The sequence below is a fragment of the Monodelphis domestica genome, chromosome 6 (genome assembly GCF_027887165.1).
Source record: "Monodelphis domestica isolate mMonDom1 chromosome 6, mMonDom1.pri, whole genome shotgun sequence".
NCBI classification, from domain to species: Eukaryota; Metazoa; Chordata; class Mammalia; order Didelphimorphia; family Didelphidae; genus Monodelphis; species Monodelphis domestica.
In genome coordinates, this window is record NC_077232.1 from 63,854,350 (window position 1) to 63,876,472 (window position 22,123).

Genomic DNA, 22,123 nt, shown 5'->3' on the forward strand with positions numbered 1-22,123 from the left:
TGGACAAGGAGCCAGAAGGCCTAGGTTCTAGCCCTTCCTCTCTCGCCAGTAGACCTTGGACATGCCACTTAAACTCTTGGAATCCAGTTTCTTCACCAGTAAGATAGGTCTAGAGCCCCATCAGGGTCCAGCTCCCGATTCTCCAAAGCCAGAGTGGGAGAGTGAAGAGGCAGGGTAGGTGGGAAGGCCTGGTCCCCACAAGTCTGGGAGGGTCCTAATGTTCTGTTCTGGCCAGCAGCAAGCAGCCTTTTCCTACCTCATTCTTACAGATGGATGATGAGGACACCCTGTTGCCTAGGAAGTTACAGGCGGCTCTGGAGCAGGCTCTGGAGAGAAAGAATGAATTAATCTCCCAGGACTCTGATAGTGACTCTGAAGATGGTAAGAATGGAATTAACCGCTCTGGAGCCCAGGGTAGATATTAGGGTGAGAGAATAGCCAAGGGGGGTAGAGAAGGGCCCTTTTACCCATCACAATTATGCTCTAATTTGGGCCAAGCTAGGGATGCCTAATGGAAAAACCAGAAAGTCCTGGGCACAAGGGGAAGAGACCTTTTTCCTGGGTCCCTCCCTCTAGGCTGGAACACCCCAAACCTAGATCCCTTTGATGTCTCAGAGGAGAGGAAGAGCATGATGATTTCATTGAGGATGTCTAGAAATGTAAACCATCCTGGAAAATCTCCCCAGATGATAGCCAAGCAGATCTGCCCCTATAGTCACTTTCAGGGTTGTTTGTGTCAACATTCCACTGATTGACAACGGAGTTGAATTGAGTTAAATACGTTTTCCAGTGAGCTCTCAGAACCTAAGGGTGAGGAGAGGCCCAATAACCACTTCCTTCGGCTGCAATTGGCTGATCATGGGACATGTACCTACAGAACTATTCTGGTCCTGCCCCTCTCTGGTGGGGAGAAGGGATCATATACATGACTCTCAGTGGACTCAACCAATTGGGAGGTCAGGACCCATCTTTGGCCTTGACGTGTGTGTGTGTGTGTGTGTGTGTGTGTGTGTGTGTGTGTGTGTGTGTGTGTGTGTGTTGGGACTAGGATGGACGATTCTCTGGGCCCAGGTGCTCTTTTTAATTCATGGAAAATGTTCACTCAGGATCTACAACCAGAACTGTGCTCTACTAGGCAGGCTGAGGAATACCAAAAGAAACGCTGCCCTCTGGGAGCCAGTAATTCAGTGGTGGAGACAAGACAGAGGCAGGCAAAGGAATGAAGGAACAAAATCCTGCAGTTTGTGATTATGACCAAGGGCTAGAAAAGGTTGAAAGTTCTCACAAGGTCTTATGGAGGAGGTGGGATTTAAATGTTTCCCCTTCCTTTCCTTAAAATGTTTTTCTTTTCTTTTATTTAAAATGACGAATTTAATGGACATGGATATTTCAATAGGCAAAGAACATAAAAAGAGGATTCTAACATAAGAAACGGAATCTCTAGTATGGATGACTTTTTAAAAGCATATATTAAACATGATAGTTTAATATTAAGTAATGCCCTGCTTGTCTATGGACCCTCCTAATCTTTTCTTCTGCATATTTTTTAGTATTTCAATGATACTCTTTTTCTTCCTCAAGTTTGTTTTTTTAAACCCTTACCTTAGAATCAATACTGTATATTGGTTCCAAGGCAGAAGAGTGGTAAGGGCTAGGCAATTGGGGTAAAGTGACGTGCCCAGGGTCACAGAACTAGGAAGTGTCTGAGGCTAGATTTGAACCCAAGACCTTCCATCTCTGAGCCTGATTCTCAATACACTGAGTCTCCTAGCTGCCCCCTTCCTAGTTTTTAATCACTATTCCTGTCCCTTCCCCCTCAAATAAAAGCACTTCCTTATTATAAATAAACATGGTCCAACAAAATACATTTGCATATAAAAGTCATCCCAGATTTTTCTAAATTCATCCCTTTTTTATTTCCTAGCATTAACATTCTTATACTATAATTTGTTCAGCAATTCCCTATTTAATGAGTGCTCACTTTTCCCCCCTAGTTCTTTGCTGTGACAAAAAGTACTGCTGCAACAATTTTTTGTGCATTTGGATTCTTCCTCTCTGTCTTTGGCCTCTGGGATATATCACTTAATGACTTTGGGGACATTACTTTCTGAAATGGTTAGACCAATTCCCAGCTCCATCAATAATGCATTAGTATGCCTGTCCTCCCGGAGTCCTTCCAACAATTGTTCCTTTCTTTTTTCCTTCTTTGTCCCTTCTAGAGTGTAATACCCTTAATGGGCTGGTATCTGAGGTGTTTATTCGGTTTTTTGTGGAGACCATTGGGCACTACTCTCTGTTCCTAACTCAGAATGAGAAGGGGGAAAGAGCCTTCCAGCGGGAGGCCTTCCGAAAATCTGTGGCCTCTAAGAGCATCCGCCGCTTCCTGGAGGTTTTCATGGAGTCCCAGATGTTTGCTGGCTTCATCCAGGACAGAGAGCTGAGAAAATGTCGGGCCAAGGGTAAGCAGGGGATGAATGGGGCTGGGACAACCGCAGTGACCCTCCGACCCCCTTGGTGGATGTCTTCACCAGGGCTGGTGTTGTTGAAACTTCCACGGTGTTGGGGTTGGACATGGGTCGAGCTGCCTTGACTTTCCATTTTCCCCCGATAGGGAGGAGGAAGGTTGTTCATTGAGCAGGTCCTTCCCTATTCAGAGCCCCCATTACCAAGGCATTCTCTCCTGGTAGGACCTCTGCCATGCCGTAGCTCAGGCGAGTGACTACAGCGGTATCTTTGCTCTCAGTACTGGGAGGCTGAAGATGAATATAGCAGCAGAGGGGAAAGGAATCACTCCCTTGATGGCCACAGGCTGGTCAGTGAATGAACCCCGACTTCAGCCTTGTTCTGCCTGGCTCTGGAGAGCCGGACTAGGGACAGGGAGTGGGTGCAGAGACCCACTCAGGCTCCATATAAGGAAAAGCACGCCACCCACTGGGGTTGTCTCAGAATGGAGCAGATTGCTTCCGAAGGAAGGTTCTGAATTTTCCATTCCTGGGCGCTCAGTGGTTCAGAGGCAGGCGGTCAGTGGCACTTAAGGCTCCTTCCAGCTTGGATATTCCACGATTCCACCACAAATTCCCGAGGCTGGGAATCTGTGCTCTGTGTATCTCTGGGTCCTTGGTCCCTTGCACAGGACTTTGCAGATGGCGGGCAAGTCGATAAATGTTTGTATAATGGAGCCATGTGGCTCAGATAAGAAAAGCCAGTTCCATGAGAAGATGGGGAGGTTCTGGGTTTCCTTCAGCAAACATGTATTGCAGTCTTCTCTGCTCCGTGCCCTGGCAGGGTTCCAGCCTTCCAGTATTCTTGGGCTATCTGGTGGAGCCCCTTGCAGCCCCTCGCCCCTGCCCATCTCTCTTGAACCCCGGGCCTGCTATGCATCTTTTTTCTGGTCACATATGCTAGATACATGGAGTTAATGCATACATGTAGATAATCTCTCTGAACCTCAGTTTCTACCTCTGTCAAGTGGGGATAAGAGCAACTTGGAGGACCTGCCTTGAGAGTGTTTTCATGGAGACCAAAAGAGATCATGGCTAACATAGACAGGGCATTTTACATGAGTGACCCCCTTTAATCTTCACAACCACCCTGTGGGGGCCGGTGCTATCATTATCACTGTCAAGCAATCATAGTCAAAAAGTGTTTTGCAAACCTTAAAATGCTTTGTAGATGCTACTTTTTTATTTGGCATCGAGGTGACAAAGTGACAAAAAATAAATAGATCAATGGGCATGGAATCAGGAAGGTCTGAGTTCCACTCCTGCCTCAGATACTTATCAGTGGTGTCACCCATGGCAAGTCGCTTTGCCTCTGCTTGCCTCAGTTTCCTCATCTGTAAAATGGTGATAATAATAGCACTAGGTTGCTGTGACGATACTTTATAAATCTTAGAGGTGGAGGCTCAGGAATCCTCTGTATCAGAGCCATCTGGATCCCAGCCAGATGGATGTGGCTCACCCTTCCCTCCCGTTCCCTGGGGTGATTGCTGTCCCTCCCCCTCCTCGTTCTAGGCCTGTTTGAGCAGCGCGTGGAGCAGTATTTAGAGGAACTCCCCGACACTGAGCAGAGTGGGATGAATAAGTTTCTTCGAGGCCTGGGTGAGTTGGCTTCCTTCCTCAGAACTGGCCTAGGGTCCGCCTCATGCTGACCACTTAGATTGGGGCAGATGGGAGGGCCCTGATTTGCCCTAGAGAGGTGATTCTGGGGGAGCTACCCTCTTCCATGGGGGCTTATTATGGGGAAGCGACCGTACTAAGGGCAACCCTAGTTCTTGTCCCAAGCATCCTGCAGATCTTCTTGAGGTGGGGGAATTCGAATTCCTTAGCGGTAGTTAAGGCACATCCAGTACAGAACCTTCCTTCCTTCCAGGACACTCAGAGGGCACGAGTAAGGCCTGATTCAAATGTTTGGGTCCTTTCCAATTTGCCTCCATCCTCTTTAGGGAAACGTGGGGTTGATTTACCCAGCAGAATAATTGAGTCCTAGAATGGCACTGCTAGAAAGGCCCTCAAAGTAACAGAGAAAGGGCCTTGCCCAAAGCTCATCTGGCTACTCAGTGACAGAAGTGGGACAAGAACCCGGGGTCTCTTGCCCCCCATTAGTTTGGAGGATGGGTCTGTGGTATCTGTCACTTAGTCCCCCCCTCCTGGCCTGAGAGAGGTATAGAAGCAGTCAGCAAGGAAGAAAGTAGTTAACAGAAAGGGGAAGTGGACATATTCCTCTGGGCATCGCGAGATTCTCCTCTCTCTTTGGACCACAGGCAACAAAATGAAGTTCCTTCACAAGAAGAATTAGACCTCTTCACGGCCACCGAGAGGCTATTTGTCAGATTGTGCAGAGAGCCCCGCGCCCACAGAGCCAGGGCAGCAAAAGTGGGGTCTCCCTTCCCCGCTGCGGGCACAGAGTTCCTGCCTCGTCCCCCCACCCGCTGACCACAGCTGCCAAGCCCCATCCATGTCCAGGATGTCCCAGGATGCGTGTTTGTAAATAATCTGCTGCAAGCTTTCGGAACTGGTTTTGTAATGAGCAAGGAGAACGGTGTTAAGTATTTGTATATTCCCGGGAGGACCATGCCATAGCATGGATCGAGTTTTGCTTGGTGCCAGCGATTGGCCACTTATGTGCAACTGACTGTCTCAGCCAAACCACTGACCTTTCCCTCAGAGGAGTCTGCCCCCTGGCCCAGACCTGTGGCAGAGGGACTTGGATGCCTGAGGCCCCTGTTCCCAGTCTTGGGCCTTGGAGGGCAGGGAAGTCATTTCATTGGTGCAAAAGGACTGGTTTTTATCTTACAGAGTTTCTATTTTTCTCTAGTTTTCTTTCTATTTCATTTGGAAACAACAAGGCCAACCAGGCCACATTTGCAGCAAGGTACTTGGCTCCTACACACTCACATCCATGTCCCCAGCTCTCCTCCATCCCAAGTGATGATGAGCAGTGAGTGAGCCCCTGGGAGCCCCGACCCCTCCACATTAGGACTGCAGGACACCAACTGGCCCCTGTTTGCCCTGCCCTCCCACCAGCGGCAGTGGCAATTTGGTACAGCGTGTCCATTCTCCCAGTGTACGGGTGTTCCCAATAAATGGTGTACAGTTGTCTGGGTCTAAGGCTTTGCGTGTTGTTCCTTGACTTCCCTGATGCACTAGGAGGGGCTGGGGCTTTGGTATCACCCAAGGAAATAAATACCAGCACACAAACAAAATCCAGCTTCCCAGTAATGGTTCAGCCATTTACGCAGAGCTTTTTAAACGGAGGGCTTTTATACAAAGCTTCCCCATGAAGAACAGACAGGAAGCCCTTGGCATGCTTCAATGGCCCCTTTACCTAGAGGTCTGTAAGAAGGAAATAGTCTATTTGGGGATGGCAGAGCTGCAGTGACATAAAAAGAGGTGATCTCTCGAGCCCCTTTTCATTGAAGATTTTCTCATTTAGAATCAAAGGATCTTGGAAGTCATCTAGTCCAACCTCCCATGATATGTAGGAATCCCCTTGAAGCATCCCTCAGAGGTGGGTCCTGGGACAGTCTTTAAATAGCCCGCCATTTTTATTGTTGGACATCTCAGAGTCTTACTCCTTTCAGTCCATAACTTTAGTGCCTTGAGGCCTGCGCAATCTCCAACCTACCCGTGGTTTGGAGGTGCTACCTGCCTCATAGAGAAAAGGGGAGAGTTTTTCTGCGGGGAAGATGAAGACATTTTCTCTCAGGAAAGAGTCCCCCTACATGATCAATCAGAGCATTCACCACCAAGAAGAATGGGGCAGTGAGGAAGGCTGACATGCCTGCCAGAGCTGAGTGTTTAATTTGTGGTGATGGGAAATGGAAGAGATTCCCACTTTGAGCCCAGCCTGGCCTTCCTTTCATACTCCGATGTCTCTACAAATAGGGCTTTGAGAGAAAGGGTATCTGAAGTCTTAAAAAAATGAAGGAGCATATTAAAGAGTGATCTCAGGACCTAGTCACAGAGCAGGCCCTGAATTGTGTGAGAGACTAGTCATCCTAATGTCTTTTACTTATTTGTTAAAAAAACAAACAAACAAACAAACAAAAGAGGAGTAAGGGCTAGCCAATTAGGGTTAAGTGATTTGCTCAGGGTCACACAGCTAAGAAGTGACTGAGATCAGATTTGAAACCAGGTTCTCCTGACTCTAGCCACTGTGGGACCTAGATGCCTCGATCCTAATGTTTTAATAAATTCGAGGTTCAGGTACATTTGCTTTATTGGTGCTGAGAAAGTTTCCCCCACAGAATTGTCCTCTTCCTAAGGGTGGCAGAGATGAACAGGTACCACGTAGTGGTGGTGGGGACAGTGGGGTAATACCAGGTAAGTCTTTTGGGGCTCTGCATCCACCCTAGCTCCTTCCTTATCCAGGCTCATCATCTTCCCAGGGCCCTTTAGTCATGCCTTTAAGCAGAAGAAATGGTTATGGCTGGGGCTAAGAAATTAGAGATTGGAAAACCCAGCGGAACAAATTTGAAGATCCTGATGAATCCTGCCATTTTCAAGAGTAAGAAGGGAAGAGAGTGGACTTTGTATTCCAGTTATAATAGTGAAATTAAATTAGGCCAGAACCTCTCAGGTACTGCTCTTGTGACAGTGAAGCAAACTGTCCATCATCCACCTTTTCCTGTTCCTTTTCTTCCCTTCTCCCCTCCTCTACCCCATCATACCACCTAGACTGGGAAAACACCTATTGCCTCCTGACAGATGAGCTGAAAGTGACTCACTTGACTTGTTTCCATGTTCCTGTTCCAGTGTAGGCCCATGCTGCTTCTGATCTCTGGGAAGACACTGTAAACCTCAAAATTTCTTAGACTTATAAATGTTGGAAATTTCACCATTGGGAAATTTCATACTTGGAAAATTTCTTAGTGATAGTCTATTGGAATGTGAACCCCATTGGCATGGGAGGTTCCTCCTCCTCCCTTCTTAAGATTACTTTAGGACAGAAACCTTTTGCTGAACAATGGAAAGGGCTTTGACCTATGCTTAAGCACAGAACAGGAATTTCTTTGAGTCATGATTGATTTTAGAATTGATACAATAGAGATACTTGGAATGACAAAATCAGGTCTTGGAAAATAAAATTTCCACCCTACTCAGTCCTAACAGGATTTAGGAAGGGCTGCAGCCTAGATCAAAATTTAATTATTCCAATCTCTACCCTACTCAGGGTAACAGGATTTAGGAAGGGCTGTAGCAAAGGATCAAAGATTTAATTATTTGAGAATATGACCTTCAACAGACATGTGCAAAGCCACAGACCTCTGGGAGGTCCTGGGTTAAGCTAGAGCCACCATTGGCACAGGGAAAATGATAGACAGTGATTGGTAGATGTGAGAACTGAGGGGAGGGAACTTGGATGGTTTCCTTAAAGATAGAGGGGTCTGAAGACTCAGGGTGGTGGTTGAGGAGTTTGTCTGAGTGGTTGGAGTGTGCTCTGAGAAGCTTGCTCTGAAGGAAGCTGGAGGTGGAGGCCCCGGAGACTGTTTCTCCATTTTGGTCACGTGAGTAATAGGGACTGATCTCCTTTCTTTGCCCCAGCTATCTAAGGGCTTGGGCCTTTTGGCCCAGCCTAAACAGAGGGGGTATTTAAGCCCTATTCCCTTCTCTCCCCTTTCTCTCTCCCTCTCTCTCTCTATCTCTAATTCCTTTCTTCCTCCTGTTTGTAATTAAACTCTATAAAAGGTTGACTGCTGATTTGAGTTTTCATTTAGGAATTACATAGCTGAATTCCTTGGCGACCTTAAATTAATATATATCAGTCTTTTAAAGTGATTTCCTTGTCACAACACTTAGCATTTTGTGTTTGTTTCATTTAAAAGAAAATTTTTTAAAGCCTGGGTCTCCTCTCGCCTAGACTAGAAATATAGAGGATTCTCATGGCAGGTCCTACTTCAATCTGCATAGACCTCTTCATTTCTGGGCTGGATTCACCCCACCATGTGTCCCTTCTGCTCCTAGAGGCCCACCATATTAATCCCTAACTTAGTATGGGCATCCAGATGGCTTAGCCTAGATCAAAGATTAACTCTCTAGCTCAAGTGATCCACCAACTTCAGCCTCTTGGGTAGCAGTGGCTTGTCCTTGGTTTTTAAGAGGATGAAGAAGACTAGGAAGATTTCTTCAGTGTGTCAGTGAAGGTCTGGCCTTCAGTGGGAATGATAGCAGAAATAAGGGCAAATTCTTTTGTTTCTGCTAAACCTTATTTCTTGAAATTTGATGTAATGGCCGGACAGAGAGATCCCAAGCCTCATAGAATCACTCTAAAATCCATAACACATGCTGGACAGGGGCAACTCCTTGGAGAACCAGACATGTGGTAATCCAACCTGTCAGCTTCTTACAAAACCCAGGATGTTCATGTATACTTGTGTCTCCCTCTAGTTGTAGTCACATTAACATTCCACATTTCTGACCCAATGGTGTGAATGGTAATTTGTAGTACCTGGTCCTGGATCACAAGCATCCATCTCCCCTGCAATCACAGTAGTGTTCTCTGCCCTTTGGGGGGTGGGGGGGTGTTTGTATGTCTTTTTTAAAAAAGTTTCCAAAAAGATAAAATGTTGCCTTGTGTCTTTATATAGCCTAATGGGTAAATTATGTTATTATGAATATACAACATGCATGGGCTGTCATTTGGAAAGAGGGGAGGGGATTATGACCTTTAGATTCATAATAATGGTAGTAAACATTTATTAAATGCCTACTGTGTGAAGACATCTGTGCTAAGCACTTGGTATACAAATAAGAAAAAGAATCCCTGCCTTCAAGGAGCTTACAATCCAATTAAATAAGCAATACACAAAAGGAAGAGGAGGAGGAAGGGAGAGGGGGAACAGGGCACCAGAGGGAACAGTTGGTCAACTCAAAGCCCAGCAGAGCAATTAATGATAAATGAAGTTTATCTGGAAAAGTCTGAGCCCTCCAATCAAGGGAGTTGCTGAGATCAAAGCTGAATCAATTTCTACTTCAAACCTGGGATGATTTCAATAGATAATTCCTCCATATCCCAATTCAGAATTCAGGCTAGACATTTGAGAGGGCCATCTGGGCATAATTTCCCCCTGAATGAAGCAATCATCACCTAATATTCATAGAGGGCTCTCTTTACAAAGTGCTTTCAGTTCTTTTGATCTTCTTAGTTCTCTCTAAAGTAGACCAGACAGAGATTATTCCACTTTTCTGATAAACAGTGGCCAAATGTCTTGTTACCCAGTGAATAATTGTCCAGATCTCAGCTCTGTAATACTCTACAACCCTAAGCATGTCCCTCCTTCTTTGGATCTCATTTTTCTCACATCTTAAAATAAAAGAGTTGTACTAGAAGTATTCTAAGGCCACTTTCAACTCAACTCATTGAATTCTAGAGATGAGAATATTTTGCTCATCTTGTTGCCCTGTTATAGTCAGTCCCCAGTTGTGCTAATGCTGGATGTAGCCTAGAAAACTAAGAATGTGAGCTCCTTGAAAGCAGGTGATTTTTGCTTTTGTGTCCATTTCCCAGTGTTAAATTTAAAATTATATTTCTAATAATTAAAATATTTATATTTTATGAGATTTATTAAGGATTATTAGAAATCAAGGATACAAAATAAAAACCCACGTGCCCATGGCTGATTAGCCAATTCAGACTCCCCAAGCTTACCACTACCTATATCATTGCAACGGCAGAGAAGAGAGTGTGGGAGACGTTACTGCCAGTTAAATACCAATTGTGATCTCTCCAATCTGGGGACTCAGGTGAGATTATAGGGAATTCTGGGAAATACCAAGGACTTCTGGGGATTGAAGTCTAGGGTTCAAAATCTCCATTTTTATACCAGCACACCTTATTGAATGCTAATTTGACTTAATTTAGGCACAGAAATTCTCAACAGCCTATTTTCAGCTAGACAGTGTTAATTCTGCCAAGTTTCAAACTATGCTTTTAGGCAGACTGATCAACATTTCCCTTCTAAAACCTTGCTACTACCTCTTCAATAAATAATCAATTAAATACAAAGGGAATAACAGGCTGAGAAATTCTAGTCTGTGTCTTTCAACCAATTAATCAATATTTATTAAAAATGCCCACTCTGTGGCAGGCACTATGATAAGCCCTGGAGACATAAAAAGAGGTAAAAGACAGTCCTGACCCTCAAGGAGCTCACAGTGGAATGGAAAAGACAATATGCAAACAAATATATATACAAAGCTAGCTATGTAGATGATAAATGCTAAGTTACTAACAGAGAGAAGGCATTGGAATTAAGAGGGGCCGGGGAAGCCTTTCAATAAAAGTAAAGTAAAAAAAAGTAAAAAGGATTTTACTTGGGACTTAAAAGAAGCCTGGGAGGTCAGTAGGCTGAGGGGGGGGGGGAGAATATTCCAGGCATGGGGGACTAGATTAGAGAGAGAGAGGGAGGGAGAGAGAGAGGGAGAGGGAGAGAGGGAGAGAGGGAGAGAGAGAGAGAAACTTTGCTTGAGGAAAATCATTTTAATGGCTGAATGGAGGATAGATTGAGAATGGGGAGAAACTTGAGGCAGGCAAACCCACCTGTAGGCTATTGAATGAGGTGATGAGGGCCTGGACCAGGATGGCAATATCAGTATCAGAGGAGTGATGGGGACATATTGGAGAGATGTTACAGAAAAAAAATCTACAGGGCCTTGGCAACAGCTTGGATATAGGGGACTCTCAGTGTGGAATCTAAGATGATTGCTAGGTTGGGATCCTGGACTTGGAGGATGATGTTTCTAGGGAACAAGAAAAGGGAAGGGCTTAGAGAGAAAGACAAGTTCAGTTTGGGGTGTGTTGAGTCTAAAGATATTTACTGGGCATCCTTATCAGGATGTCTGAAAGGCAGTTGAAGATGCAAGATTGGAGGTCAGCAAAGAGAATAGGGCAGGATTGGTAGACTTGAGGATTGTCAGTGTACATGATAATTAAATCTGTGGGAGCTGGTAAGATCACCAAGTGAAGTAGTATAGAAGAGAGGAGAGCCCAGGACAGAACCCTGTGGGATCCCCATGACTATAGGGAGTGATTTGGAGGAGGATATAGCAAGGAGTCAGATGAGTTGGAGGAGAACCAGGAGAAAGTGGTGTCCCGAAAACCTAGAGAGAATAGAGTATGGAGGAGGAAAGAGTGATTAAGTGTCAAAGGATGCAGAGAAGTCAAGGAGAATGAGGACTGAGAAAAGCCCATTAGATTGGCAGCTAAGGGATCAATGTAACTAGAGAAAGCTGTTTTGGCGAAATGATGATGTTGGAAGCCAGATTGTAAGGGGTTAAGAAGAGTGATGGGGGAGAGAAAAATAGAGATACTTGTTACAAATGGCCTTTTCTAGGAGTTGAGCTACAAAGGGTGGAAGGATCAAGAAAGGGTTTTTCAGGGGAGATATGGGGCATGTTTATAGGCAGTAGCAAAGGAGCCAGAATTCAGGCTTAAGTGACTTGAAGGCAGCTGTGGAATATCCAGTGTTTGGAGTCAGGGGTTCAGGTCTCAGCCCTGACTATCCTTGCATGGCCTTCTCTGGGCCTGTTTCCAACTCTGTAAATTGAAATCTTAATTAGCTCACGGGATTATTGTGAGAAAGGCACCTTGAAGCTTATGAAGTGCTTTCTGAATAGCAACTGTTGTTTAAGTTAGGATTGGCAGGGGGCATCTTTTCAACCTTTGGCCCCATTTGTAAAAGGGAGGAGGCTTGTTTAAGTCAAGAAGCATACACGTGCTAACAGTGTGCCAGGTGTTGTGCCTCTACGGCACACTAAACAGGTTTAATTGGAGAAAGTGTGATCCAGAAAACATTTATTAAGCACCTATGTATGCCCACTCAGGCACAGTGCTAAATTAATAACAGAAGGGAGGTCCTGGCATTAAGGGGGACTGGGAAAGGCTATTGGAAGAATGTGGGGTCTTGAAGGGAAATCCAGGAAAGAGGGTTATGAAAAGAGAGAAAATACTAGGCATGGGGGACAGCAGGCAAAAATGCCTGGTCAAGGGAGTGGAGGGTGAAGAGTATCCTATACATTAGATTGTAAATTCCTTGAGGGCAGGGTTTTTTTTTTTTTGCTTCTATTTTTTGTATTCCCAGCCCTTGACACTGATCCTGGCACATTTATTTCAACAGGCCTGCTTTCAGGCAGACACGTGCCACTGCTGGAGGGAACACTTGGGGGGGTAAAGCAATTAAAAAAACCCAACATTTGTTTGCGGTTTGCAAGGCCCATTAGATATCTTACTTTAGCCTTATAACAGTCCAGGGAGGTAGGGACTCTTATTCTCCCTATTTTACAGATGAAGAAATTGAGGCTGGCAGCCATTTGCTCCGAACCATTGGGCTGGTGGAAATGAGTAGCACCCAAGTCTTCCCAGCTAACATCAAGCCTCCCAGCTGCCCCACCCTAGTCTCCCCAGAAAGTCGGGGGCCACGAGAGTGCCAGGGGCGTGGCTACAATGACTACAAAGGGGAGGTTAGATTTCCGCGTAATGCTCTACTGAGAGGGGCTAAGTCGGCGTCTACTCTTCAGGGAACTGTATATGGCTGTAGCCCAGAGAACCGATCGGCTCCTTTAAGAGGATGCATCATCCATCCCCACCCACGCCCCAAATGGAGGATCCGGGAGCCCCAGGCAAACTACCGAGTTGGGCCGGGGAACGGAAGGATGGGCAGAGAGGCCCGTCCGCCCACCCAACGCCACTTCCGTTTCCGCCCTGGGAGGCAGCACCCATGTTTGCTCCGAGAAAGGCACGATAGCCTATTGTCAGAACTGGCCTACCGGAAGTGGCTCTGCTCTTCTCGCGAGAACTTCGTGCACGTATTCTGGGGGATGATGGGGCGCGGCTACTCCGCTAGGGCGCTCGCTACTCCATACAAGTTCCGCTGGAGGCGAGGGGGCATTTCGCCATGGCCCCAACCCCAACTCCTGGAAGACCAGCGTCAAGAATCTCGTCCACTCCTGCCCCACCTAACTGTTCTCATTCGTCAAATGGGTGGAACGGGGAGCTCGGTTGGGGAAGTGCTAGTAGACCCCTTCATGTTAACTTGAGCATTTCTCAGTCTCGACTACCCCACAGGGTAAAGTGAGGGCGTTGGAATGAATGACCACAGGCCCTTCCAGCCCCAGATGTCTGCTTCACGTGTTTAGGGGGATCACCTGAAAATCCCACCATATAAAATCATAACAAAACCCACACAATAAGCAAACCAATTCAATCAGAATCGACACCAAAACTTATTTTAAGTTCCTGGGTCCCAGGTTAACAGCTTTTTGCTCTATGAGAAATACCCACAGCAAAAACGTATGATATCAGCACAGAAACTGTAAGCTTGCAGTGGTATGAGTAATCTGCCCCCACTGGCTGGTGAAGTCACTGGGTCCAGCTAAACACTTGCTTATCAATAAGAACTTGAATCCTGGCTTGCTTGAATGCTTGCTGTTATGTCCACAGAGGAAGTACACATGGGGTAAAATCAAGGTACTTTCTTGCATTTCCCATTAGCCCAAATAAAAAGTTCAAGTGAATTTTCAAAATAAATTTATAAAAACTTGAGAGGGCATTTTTTCCCAAGCTTTTTAGAAATTGCTCAGGTTTTGGAGACAAGTCTTGACTCGAGGTTGCAAATATCTTCCCTGCTCTTTAAACAACTATTGTTAGTTTAACACCCACAAAGTAACTGGTACTTTGACTTGTAGATAAGTTACTTTTTTCCTGTCTGCCATTGCTTTGAAAGCCTTACTGTAACTCTTTGCAAAGCTTATTCAGTTCCATTCCTTTCTCTATTGTGGAGTAGTTTCCACCACCCCACCCCACCCCCTTTTAAGTAAGAAACATCATATAGGGCTTACTGGTCATGTAAGTTGAGAAATCCACCATCCTGGACTCAACTTTGAATGCTCTGAAGAGAGCAAATCTCAGGTGTGGGGCCGGAGAACACTCTTTCAGTTTTATAATACTAAAATATTACCATTTCTAGCAAGGTAAATGTCAATAGACATAATCCATATGAACAAAAATTTCTCAGAAGATTCTCAACAATTTCCCAGGCAGTTAGGTGGTTTGGAATCTTAAAATATTTTTTCCAGGTCCAAACCTGGCCTCAAACCTTTACTGTGTGACCTGAAGCAAAACAATCCTGTTTGCCTCAATTTTCTGTAAAATGGGCTAGAGAAGGAAATGGCAAACCACTTCAGGATCTTTGCCAATAAAACAAAATCCAAATGGAGTCATCAAGAGTTAGACATGACTGAAAAATGCTGAACAATTTAAGGGCTCTTGGGATAAAAGTTTGAGAACTGTTAATAGAACATATTAGTGTAGGTTCTCACCAATGAAGTTCTCAACTTCTCCATTCCTTTTTATACACTATCCTCACTGACTGAATACTTTTATCAGTATTAGGCAGGGTTTGCTCTTAATTCTTCATTATATTCTTGACTATCCTTTTCTCTGTTGGTGGGAAAGGTTTTGACATTGCATGCCTAACAAGGGAAGACATAGTTGGCCCAATAGGGAGGACATGATCTCCCTGTTCCTTTTCAAAGGCAGAAGTGGCATGATGGGGTAAAGACCCTGGAGCTGCTACATGGAAAATGTCCTAATCCTGGCTCTACTTAATTTCACTGCCAGATACATGGAAGTTGTCTTTACCCAGTGCTCCCACTTTCTCACTACCCATTCTTGTTCAATCTCCTACAAGTTAGCTTATAGCATTATCAAGTGATCTCAGCAGTCACCACTGACCCCTAATTATATCCAATGGCTTCCCCCCAAAATTATAACTGTCTTATTTGAATACCATTGGCTACCTTTTCCCAGATTCAGATAAAATTAGCTGCCAGGTGAAATAAAGTCGCTAATAATCTGTTCCCCACTGCCAATTCCTTTCCTTCTCCCTTAACCTGCTCTACACATATTTTGTATGTGCCCAATAATGCATGTATTCCCCACTAGAATTAGAGCATCTTGAGGGGATGGACTGTGTGGTCTTATTTCCCCATCATTTTGCATAGTACTTGGCATTGCATAAATGCCTGATAAATGTAGAAAGGACTTGAAATCCTTTTATATTATTTTGTATGACTAGTGGAAGTAGGCGAAAGCTTTGGCTATTCAGTTAAGAGAGATGTTTCAAGTTTTTCCCGAGTTCTCTCAACAGGACTACTCTCCCCCCTACCTTCTCAGTTGATAAGAGCAAAAATGAGGCCATTTACCTACTTTCTCTTGTATCATTTCACTGACCAATTCAAATTCCTTTATTCCAATCCAACTGCCCTCTTCCTTGGCTGGAACCCCTATATTTTCATGCCTTCTCAATCTTATCTACCAGTACCTTCTTCCCCCACCCCTTATGTCTATAATTCTTCCTTAGCCTTAAAAAGTCACTAGATCATTTTATTAACTTGTGCTGTGTACCTTAATCAAGCCACCTAAATATCAACTAATAAGAACTGGTAACTTGCCTTTCAAACCCTCTACAATCTAGCTTCTGAATCATCTCTACATTTGACGACACTGACTAATATAATCCTGAACCCCTTGGGTTCCAATTATCTGTACTGTATCAAGATGGCACAAAATCATACTAGATCTGAAAGCAGGAAGACCCAAGTTCAAATCCACACCAATGTTGCCCAAGTCACTTGTCTAGTTGTGAAATTAAGTTTTATTCTAACAATTCACAAACTTTTAAAGTTTAGGTGCCACCCACTGACAATTCCTTACATAGCTAATTCCCAGGTGTATAGCTTCTCCTTAACTCCAGTTTCTACATTTCAAAGCAGATACCTCAGCAACTCCAAAAAAATTCACTTAATTCCCCTATTACTATTGAGAATACAATTTTTCCAGTTTTGCCAACATGTTATCTTTTGCTCCTTTGGACTTGATATATTCACAATCAGCAACTTAATCAAGGCCCTCAACACCTCTGGCCCACTATTAGCTTCCTAATTGGGTCTCCCTGCCAAGATCTACATTCTAGATCATCTGACCATCATCTTCCCAACTCCAGTGGTTTCTCATCTCCAGAATTACAGACTATGGCATTAAATGAAAACTTATAGCTTTGCCTACTTTTAACATTTTCCTACACATCACATCCTCAACTTACTCAGGGTCTAAACCCACAATTGTACTTGCTGTTCTACCTGCTCTATGGCACTGCCCCTCTCCCATCTCTTCCAAGGTTGCCTTGAGATTTACCCAAGATGCATTTGGCATATACTTTTGCTCTTTTTCTCCATTAGAACATGAGCTTGAGGAAGAGACTTACCTTTGCTTGTTTGTATACTTAGTGCCTGACATAAAACAGAAGGCTTAATATTCTTGCATACAAGGAAATTGAATGTACTCAACTGATGCAACCAGGAACTTTCTTTAAAAATAAGCCAAATGCAATGCTCAGTAAATAGCCGATGTGGATTCAAATACTGCAGATCCAAAACAAGAGATAAAATTGTTTTAAAGAAAACAAACCTGGGTTTTAGTGATTAAATCCCAAGTCTCACCTGTTTTATTTCACTCAGTAACAGAAAGTAGATGAAAACTGATTAAAACATCCACATTCATAGTGTACATAAAACTAATTAGAAATTTAAGAGAGCACCCACTAGTATGCAAATAGTTGTAGTCATTTTTTAACTGTCAGTGAAAAACCAGAACCACGGAAATGTTTTAACAATTTCTTAAACCATATACATTAAACCCCACTGTTTAATAACGACATTTTATTGGTTAACATTGGATTTTTATGCCACAAGGACACAGGCTCCACCAACACCCTTGATTTTTTCCTCTGCTCTTCTGCTGAAGAATTTTGCCTTCACGATGACTGGCTGCTTGGGGAGTTTCCCCTTTCCTAGGACTTTGTAGTAACCCTAGAAAGTTGAAATGGGAAAAGCTTAAATAAGAACCATTACACTGTACAGCGCATTTACAATCAAAATAAGATTTACTGATACCCAAAAACAGAACCATTTTTTTGCCACACATTAGTCTTTCAAGTAAAGCAAATACAATGTAACTGACCCGGTGACTGACTGTGGCACCAGATGCCAAGGCCAGTGAATAAAGGTCAGAAGATTTTCTCCGAAGACTCTAGCACACCAAAACAACAGTCATTGTCAGGATGTGACTCTAGTCTCGGGTTTGCAGAAGATGAAGAAATTGTTACAAACAAATATGGTCAGCAGATTATATATGAAGAGGCTAAAGAATAGTGTTTCTTTTCTGCTTCAAAGGCCCCCTTTTTAAGTTTAACTATGTTTAAAGCATTACAGAATGCCTTAAATGTACTCAAGCTTAAAAACTGAAATCCTGAGGAGACAGTTGGGATGGTTAAGATGGAGTAAGTTTAGTTCTGTTTACTTACAGAGCGCACAACATCAATGATTGGGGCAAGCCCCTCCTTGCTTTTGGCAGCATTAATCCTGGTCTGCTCACTGACCAGTGTCCACAGCTTATCAAGGTTGACAGTTGGGCAGTAGCTTTGGTTCTTCTTCAAGTGGTAATGCCTCATTCCCACTTTCCCAAAGTAACCTGGGTGACTGGGGGAAAAAACCCATCATTTAGTGTCAGGCCTAAAGTCAGTTGCCCTTTCCTAATTGCCAAGGTCTGACCAAAAGGATGGACTAATTTTACTTGACAGAATTAAAAATATGTACTTTACCCATAAAAAAGGGTCAAAAAGGTCTTAAAAGTCTGGAATTCAATGCCCTTTTAAAGATGGGGAAAATCTAAACTAGTAAATGGGAAACGATTATCTCAAAGTCAGTTATTTTTAGCCTACAAGAGTAAACGGCATTTCCTCAGCGACAAGTTTTCATTTACTCCAGAGGAAGGTAGCATCTGGAGAGGGGCCTGGAGCCTGGAAATCCAGCCCCAGACATTTACTGTGTGACCCTGGGCAAGTTACTGAACATTCCTCACCTTAAGCAAGCCCTCTGCAGAGCATTTAAATTTGTTTTATTCCTAACCCGGTGACTGAGTGGATCACAAGATGACCAGCCAGTGAATAGAGTTAGCTGTTACTTTTCGAGGACTTTAGCACACCACGACAACAGGCAATGCCTAGATGTGACTCTAAGTCTCGGTTTTCAGCAAATCTACTTGGTCTTGGCAATATATTCCTTTATAGATCGTACAGGCTTGCTTAAGGTCCACTACTCTGGCCTAAGCCTAATTCATTCATCAATAAACACTAGGTATTAATCCCCGTTAGCAGTTTGGGGCTCTCTCCCACCCCCGAACACACGGCAGACATCCTATAAATGTTTGTCTCAAAGTGAAGAATAAGCTCGTAGGTGAAGTCAATTAAATTGTGTTAGCTGCTAGCTTTGGGACTCTACATTTCAGCAGCCCCGAGACTACGGTCGGAGGGTCAGGCCTGAGCCGGCCAGGACAAACCCTTACTATTTGTCGAAGTTAATTCGGTGATGGTGCAGCCCTCCTGCATTACCGCGACCTCCGGGGTGCTTGCGGTGCTTGCCTGGAGGAAGAGATCCGAGTTACCGACCGCAGCCCAGCTTGGGCCCCACCTTCCGCCGCGTGGCCCTCCCCACAGGCCGTCACTCACCGATGCGTCCGTGGCCATGACTGACGTGCCCGCGGAGCTTCCGCGTCTTCCTCAGTCGGGAAGGCTGCGGAGGGAAAAGTCAGGGCGTCGGATCACGGAAGCCAGCGCGGGCCACGACACCGGCAGACCCCACGTGCCCTGGGCGCAGACGCGTTCTTCCACCCCCCCCCCCCGGGGCCGCGTGGCTGCTCACTGTCCCTACCACAGGGACCCGGCGAAGGGAGGATAGGGAAGGGGGAGGTAAGAGAAGGAAAAAGAGATTCGGCCTATCCCCCTCCACCCGCGAGCTGACCCAGGCGGTCTGGGCCAGTCCATCCAGGGACAAGAGACCCCACCACAGACACCTACCATCTCGCAAGCCGCAGCAAAAAAGAAAAGGAAGCTGAGCTGCAAGTGTCGCGAGAAGAGCAAAGAGGAGGGGAAGTTAGACTATACGTCACTTCCTCTCCCAAGGAAGGGCGGGACGAAGGGAGAGGAGTTGGTGCGCATGTGCCCTGAGGGGGGGGCGGGTCGTCAGTTTAAGCTTACTGCTGGGCTATGGTTGCCTTACTAAAGTCTCTTCTATTTTCGCCGGCACTCGGCAGGCGGAGCTGAGGGAGGAGACCTCTATTTTTTGGACCCTGGAAACCCTGCCTTTGCGGCCACGCTCGGACAGGTCTCTGAGGTCGTCTCTGCCGGGGAAAGGGTCTGGCAGGCTTGGCAATTCCTGCTTCTTGGTGATCCAGATCTGGAAGGGCCATTCCTGTGGAGCTGCGGCTCTACTAGGTTTATGTTCCCCTGCCCGAGGCGCTTAATAAAGGCACTTTGAACTGACCCGCCTCATCTATGGCCCCCTCCTACCCTACCCAGCTGGCCTCAACTCTCCGAGCTGAAGCGGAGCTTCCGAAGGCGAATGTACCCTATCGTAGTGCTCCAACCCGTTCTGACTGGACAAATCGCTGAGCATTCTGGGCCACGGGAGTCCTACTCTAAAACGGGGGAACTCGATCCAAGGTCCTTCCCAGCTTGAAGTCTATGGGCCTGAGATGCCTACGTGAAAGAGACCCCGCTGCCCTCCCGAGCAGTCTAAAGCTGTAACATAGAGAATGCAAGTCTTTGGAGTCAGGGAGGATCTGCATAGGACCACCCTGATAGTGCTGTGTCAGCTTGGACACGGACTAGCCATAATTCCCATATTTTTAAAATGGGAAGTAATGATACTACAGGCTCTTAAGGCTCAAATGCGTCTTACAAGGAAAAGTGCTTTGCAAATAAAGTGCTATCATGGTATTAACGATTACTAATATCCTACATAAGTCACTTTGTTTTAGTGTAAGACATCTAGTGTGGAGAGATCAGGGGTGCACGATTATTTTATTTTTTAAGCCAACACTTACCTGAATACTGTCCCTTCCGAGTGGTCCTGTTGGGAGGACTAGAGAGCTATAGGTTCAGATATTGAAGGGACCTTCAAGGTCACCTAGTCTAACTTTCCCATTTTCCTGTTGATTAACAGAGTTCATGAGAGGTTAATTGACTCACTGTCATGCAAGTACTGTAGAAGCAATATTAGCTGCCATTTATATTACTACAAGTTAGACTCTGCACATAACAACCATGGGAGGTAGGTGCTGTTATTTCCATTTTATAGATGAGGTAAACAGAGGCTAAATAATTTGCCCAGGATCATACTGTGTGAGGCCAGATTTAAACTCCAGACCCAGTGCTACCAAAGAGCAAGTAGAACTGGAATTTGAACCTATGTCTTCTGACTCACAAATGAAATGTGCCTTTCACTGTGTCACTCAACCCTACTGTCAGTTTACACCATTACAGAATATTATCAATGGTTCCAGATGTTCCTCATAAGAATGTGTTTAGTTTTTATTTTTATTTATTTTTTAAACCCTTACCTTCTGTCTTAGAATCATACTATGTATTGGTTCCAAGGCAGAAAGTAGTAAGGACTAGGCAATGGGGGTTAAGTGACTTGCCCTGGGTCACACAGCTAGAAAGTAAGTGTTTAAGTCAGATTTGAACCTAGGACCTTCCATCTCTAGGCCTGGCTCTCAATCCACTGAACCACCCAGCTGCCCCCATGCTTAGTTTTTAGAAAGAAAAAAGTCATTCTGGGCATAGGTAGTGAATAAGGTAAAGAGCAAATAGAATAAACTACTTTTGGTTAAAAATAAAGAGTAATGATTTAGGGGTAGGTGAGAGATGCTACTGCTTCAGAAGCCTTTTCAAAGGAGAATTCAGATATGGATCATCACTGGATTAAGTATGTACTTCTTACCGAGATTGACTGCTTTGAACAACACCAGCACTTAAAATGTACTTCATAGTAATGCCTCACTATGAAAAATACTTTTAGGGAGCCCATTAAAGGTTATAAGTCCCTTTTCTCGGGATAATCTGGTAGTAATGTATTATCCACATTTTACAGAGGAAATAAACAAATAGTTTGAATGATTTGGACAATGATCCAGGGCTTGAACTCAGATCAACAAGTATTTATTAGCTTCCCAGTGTTAGAGTGGACAGAAGACTGTCTTTGAAAACAGAACAGCTTGGATTCAAGTGCTGCCTCTAATAACCTGGTTGTGTAATCCTGAGCAAATTACTTAAGCTATCTCTAGGAAACTTTTCTAAAGTTTCAAAAACAAAGAGAATGAAACACCTGCTGTCAAGGAGCCGATATTTTATCGAGGGAGGAAATCTTGTGGTATATCCCTAATTATTAAGATTTACAAAGCTCTTCCCTCCTAAACTTGTGAGTTAGAAAGCACAAAATACTACCCTCATCTTATAAATGACAGATTTTTGTTATTGTTTCGGGTGTATCCAACTCTTCATAACCCCATTTGCAGTTTTCTTGGTAAAGACACTGGAATAGTTTTGCAATTTTCTTTTCCACCTCATTTTAAAGATGAGGAAATTGAAGCAAATAGGGCTAACTGACTTGCCAAAAATGTCACACAGCTAGTTAATGAGGTCAAATTTGGCACTCTATCCATTGCCATACCTAACTGTCAAATTTAAAATGGGAAAGGTATTCTTAAGTTTGTAAGGCCAGGCCTA

At 44.6% G+C, this 22,123-nt stretch overlaps 2 protein-coding genes and 3 non-coding genes across 25 annotated transcripts in view; 2 read left to right on the plus strand and 3 right to left on the minus strand.

Moving 5' to 3' along the window:
- Nucleotides 1-5,604, plus strand: part of DENND2B (DENN domain containing 2B) — a 277,741-nt gene extending 272,137 nt beyond the window's left edge. For all 21 annotated transcript variants that reach the window (XM_056802123.1, XM_056802119.1, XM_056802121.1 and 18 more), the window contains 4 exons: nucleotides 270-381; nucleotides 2,220-2,459; nucleotides 4,014-4,100; nucleotides 4,763-5,604. In XM_056802123.1, the coding sequence (XP_056658101.1) occupies nucleotides 270-381; nucleotides 2,220-2,459; nucleotides 4,014-4,100; nucleotides 4,763-4,797 (474 nt within the window). In that variant the 3' untranslated portion in view covers nucleotides 4,798-5,604. The remainder of the gene's footprint in view (nucleotides 1-269; nucleotides 382-2,219; nucleotides 2,460-4,013; nucleotides 4,101-4,762) is intronic.
- A 557-nt stretch (nucleotides 5,605-6,161) lies between these two features.
- MIR12368 (microRNA mir-12368) lies at nucleotides 6,162-6,224 on the plus strand. Its single transcript, NR_162934.1, has one exon. It is a non-coding gene; the product is annotated as a microRNA mir-12368 (primary transcript).
- A 10,977-nt stretch (nucleotides 6,225-17,201) lies between these two features.
- On the minus strand, nucleotides 17,202-19,539 carry RPL27A (ribosomal protein L27a). The gene is made up of 5 exons (XM_001379160.5): nucleotides 19,412-19,539; nucleotides 19,064-19,127; nucleotides 18,901-18,976; nucleotides 17,861-18,035; nucleotides 17,202-17,366 (listed from the first exon to the last, which is right to left on the minus strand). The coding sequence occupies exons 1-5, from the start codon at nucleotides 19,412-19,414 to the stop codon at nucleotides 17,238-17,240; spliced, it is 447 nt and encodes a 148-aa protein (XP_001379197.2). The 5' UTR covers nucleotides 19,415-19,539; the 3' UTR covers nucleotides 17,202-17,237.
- On the minus strand, nucleotides 17,505-17,636 carry LOC130455277 (small nucleolar RNA SNORA3/SNORA45 family). Its single transcript, XR_008913196.1, has one exon. It is a non-coding gene; the product is annotated as a small nucleolar RNA SNORA3/SNORA45 family (small nucleolar RNA).
- LOC130455279 (small nucleolar RNA SNORA3/SNORA45 family) lies at nucleotides 18,452-18,582 on the minus strand. Its single transcript, XR_008913198.1, has one exon. It is a non-coding gene; the product is annotated as a small nucleolar RNA SNORA3/SNORA45 family (small nucleolar RNA).
- Nucleotides 19,540-22,123: the final 2,584 nt, after the last annotated feature.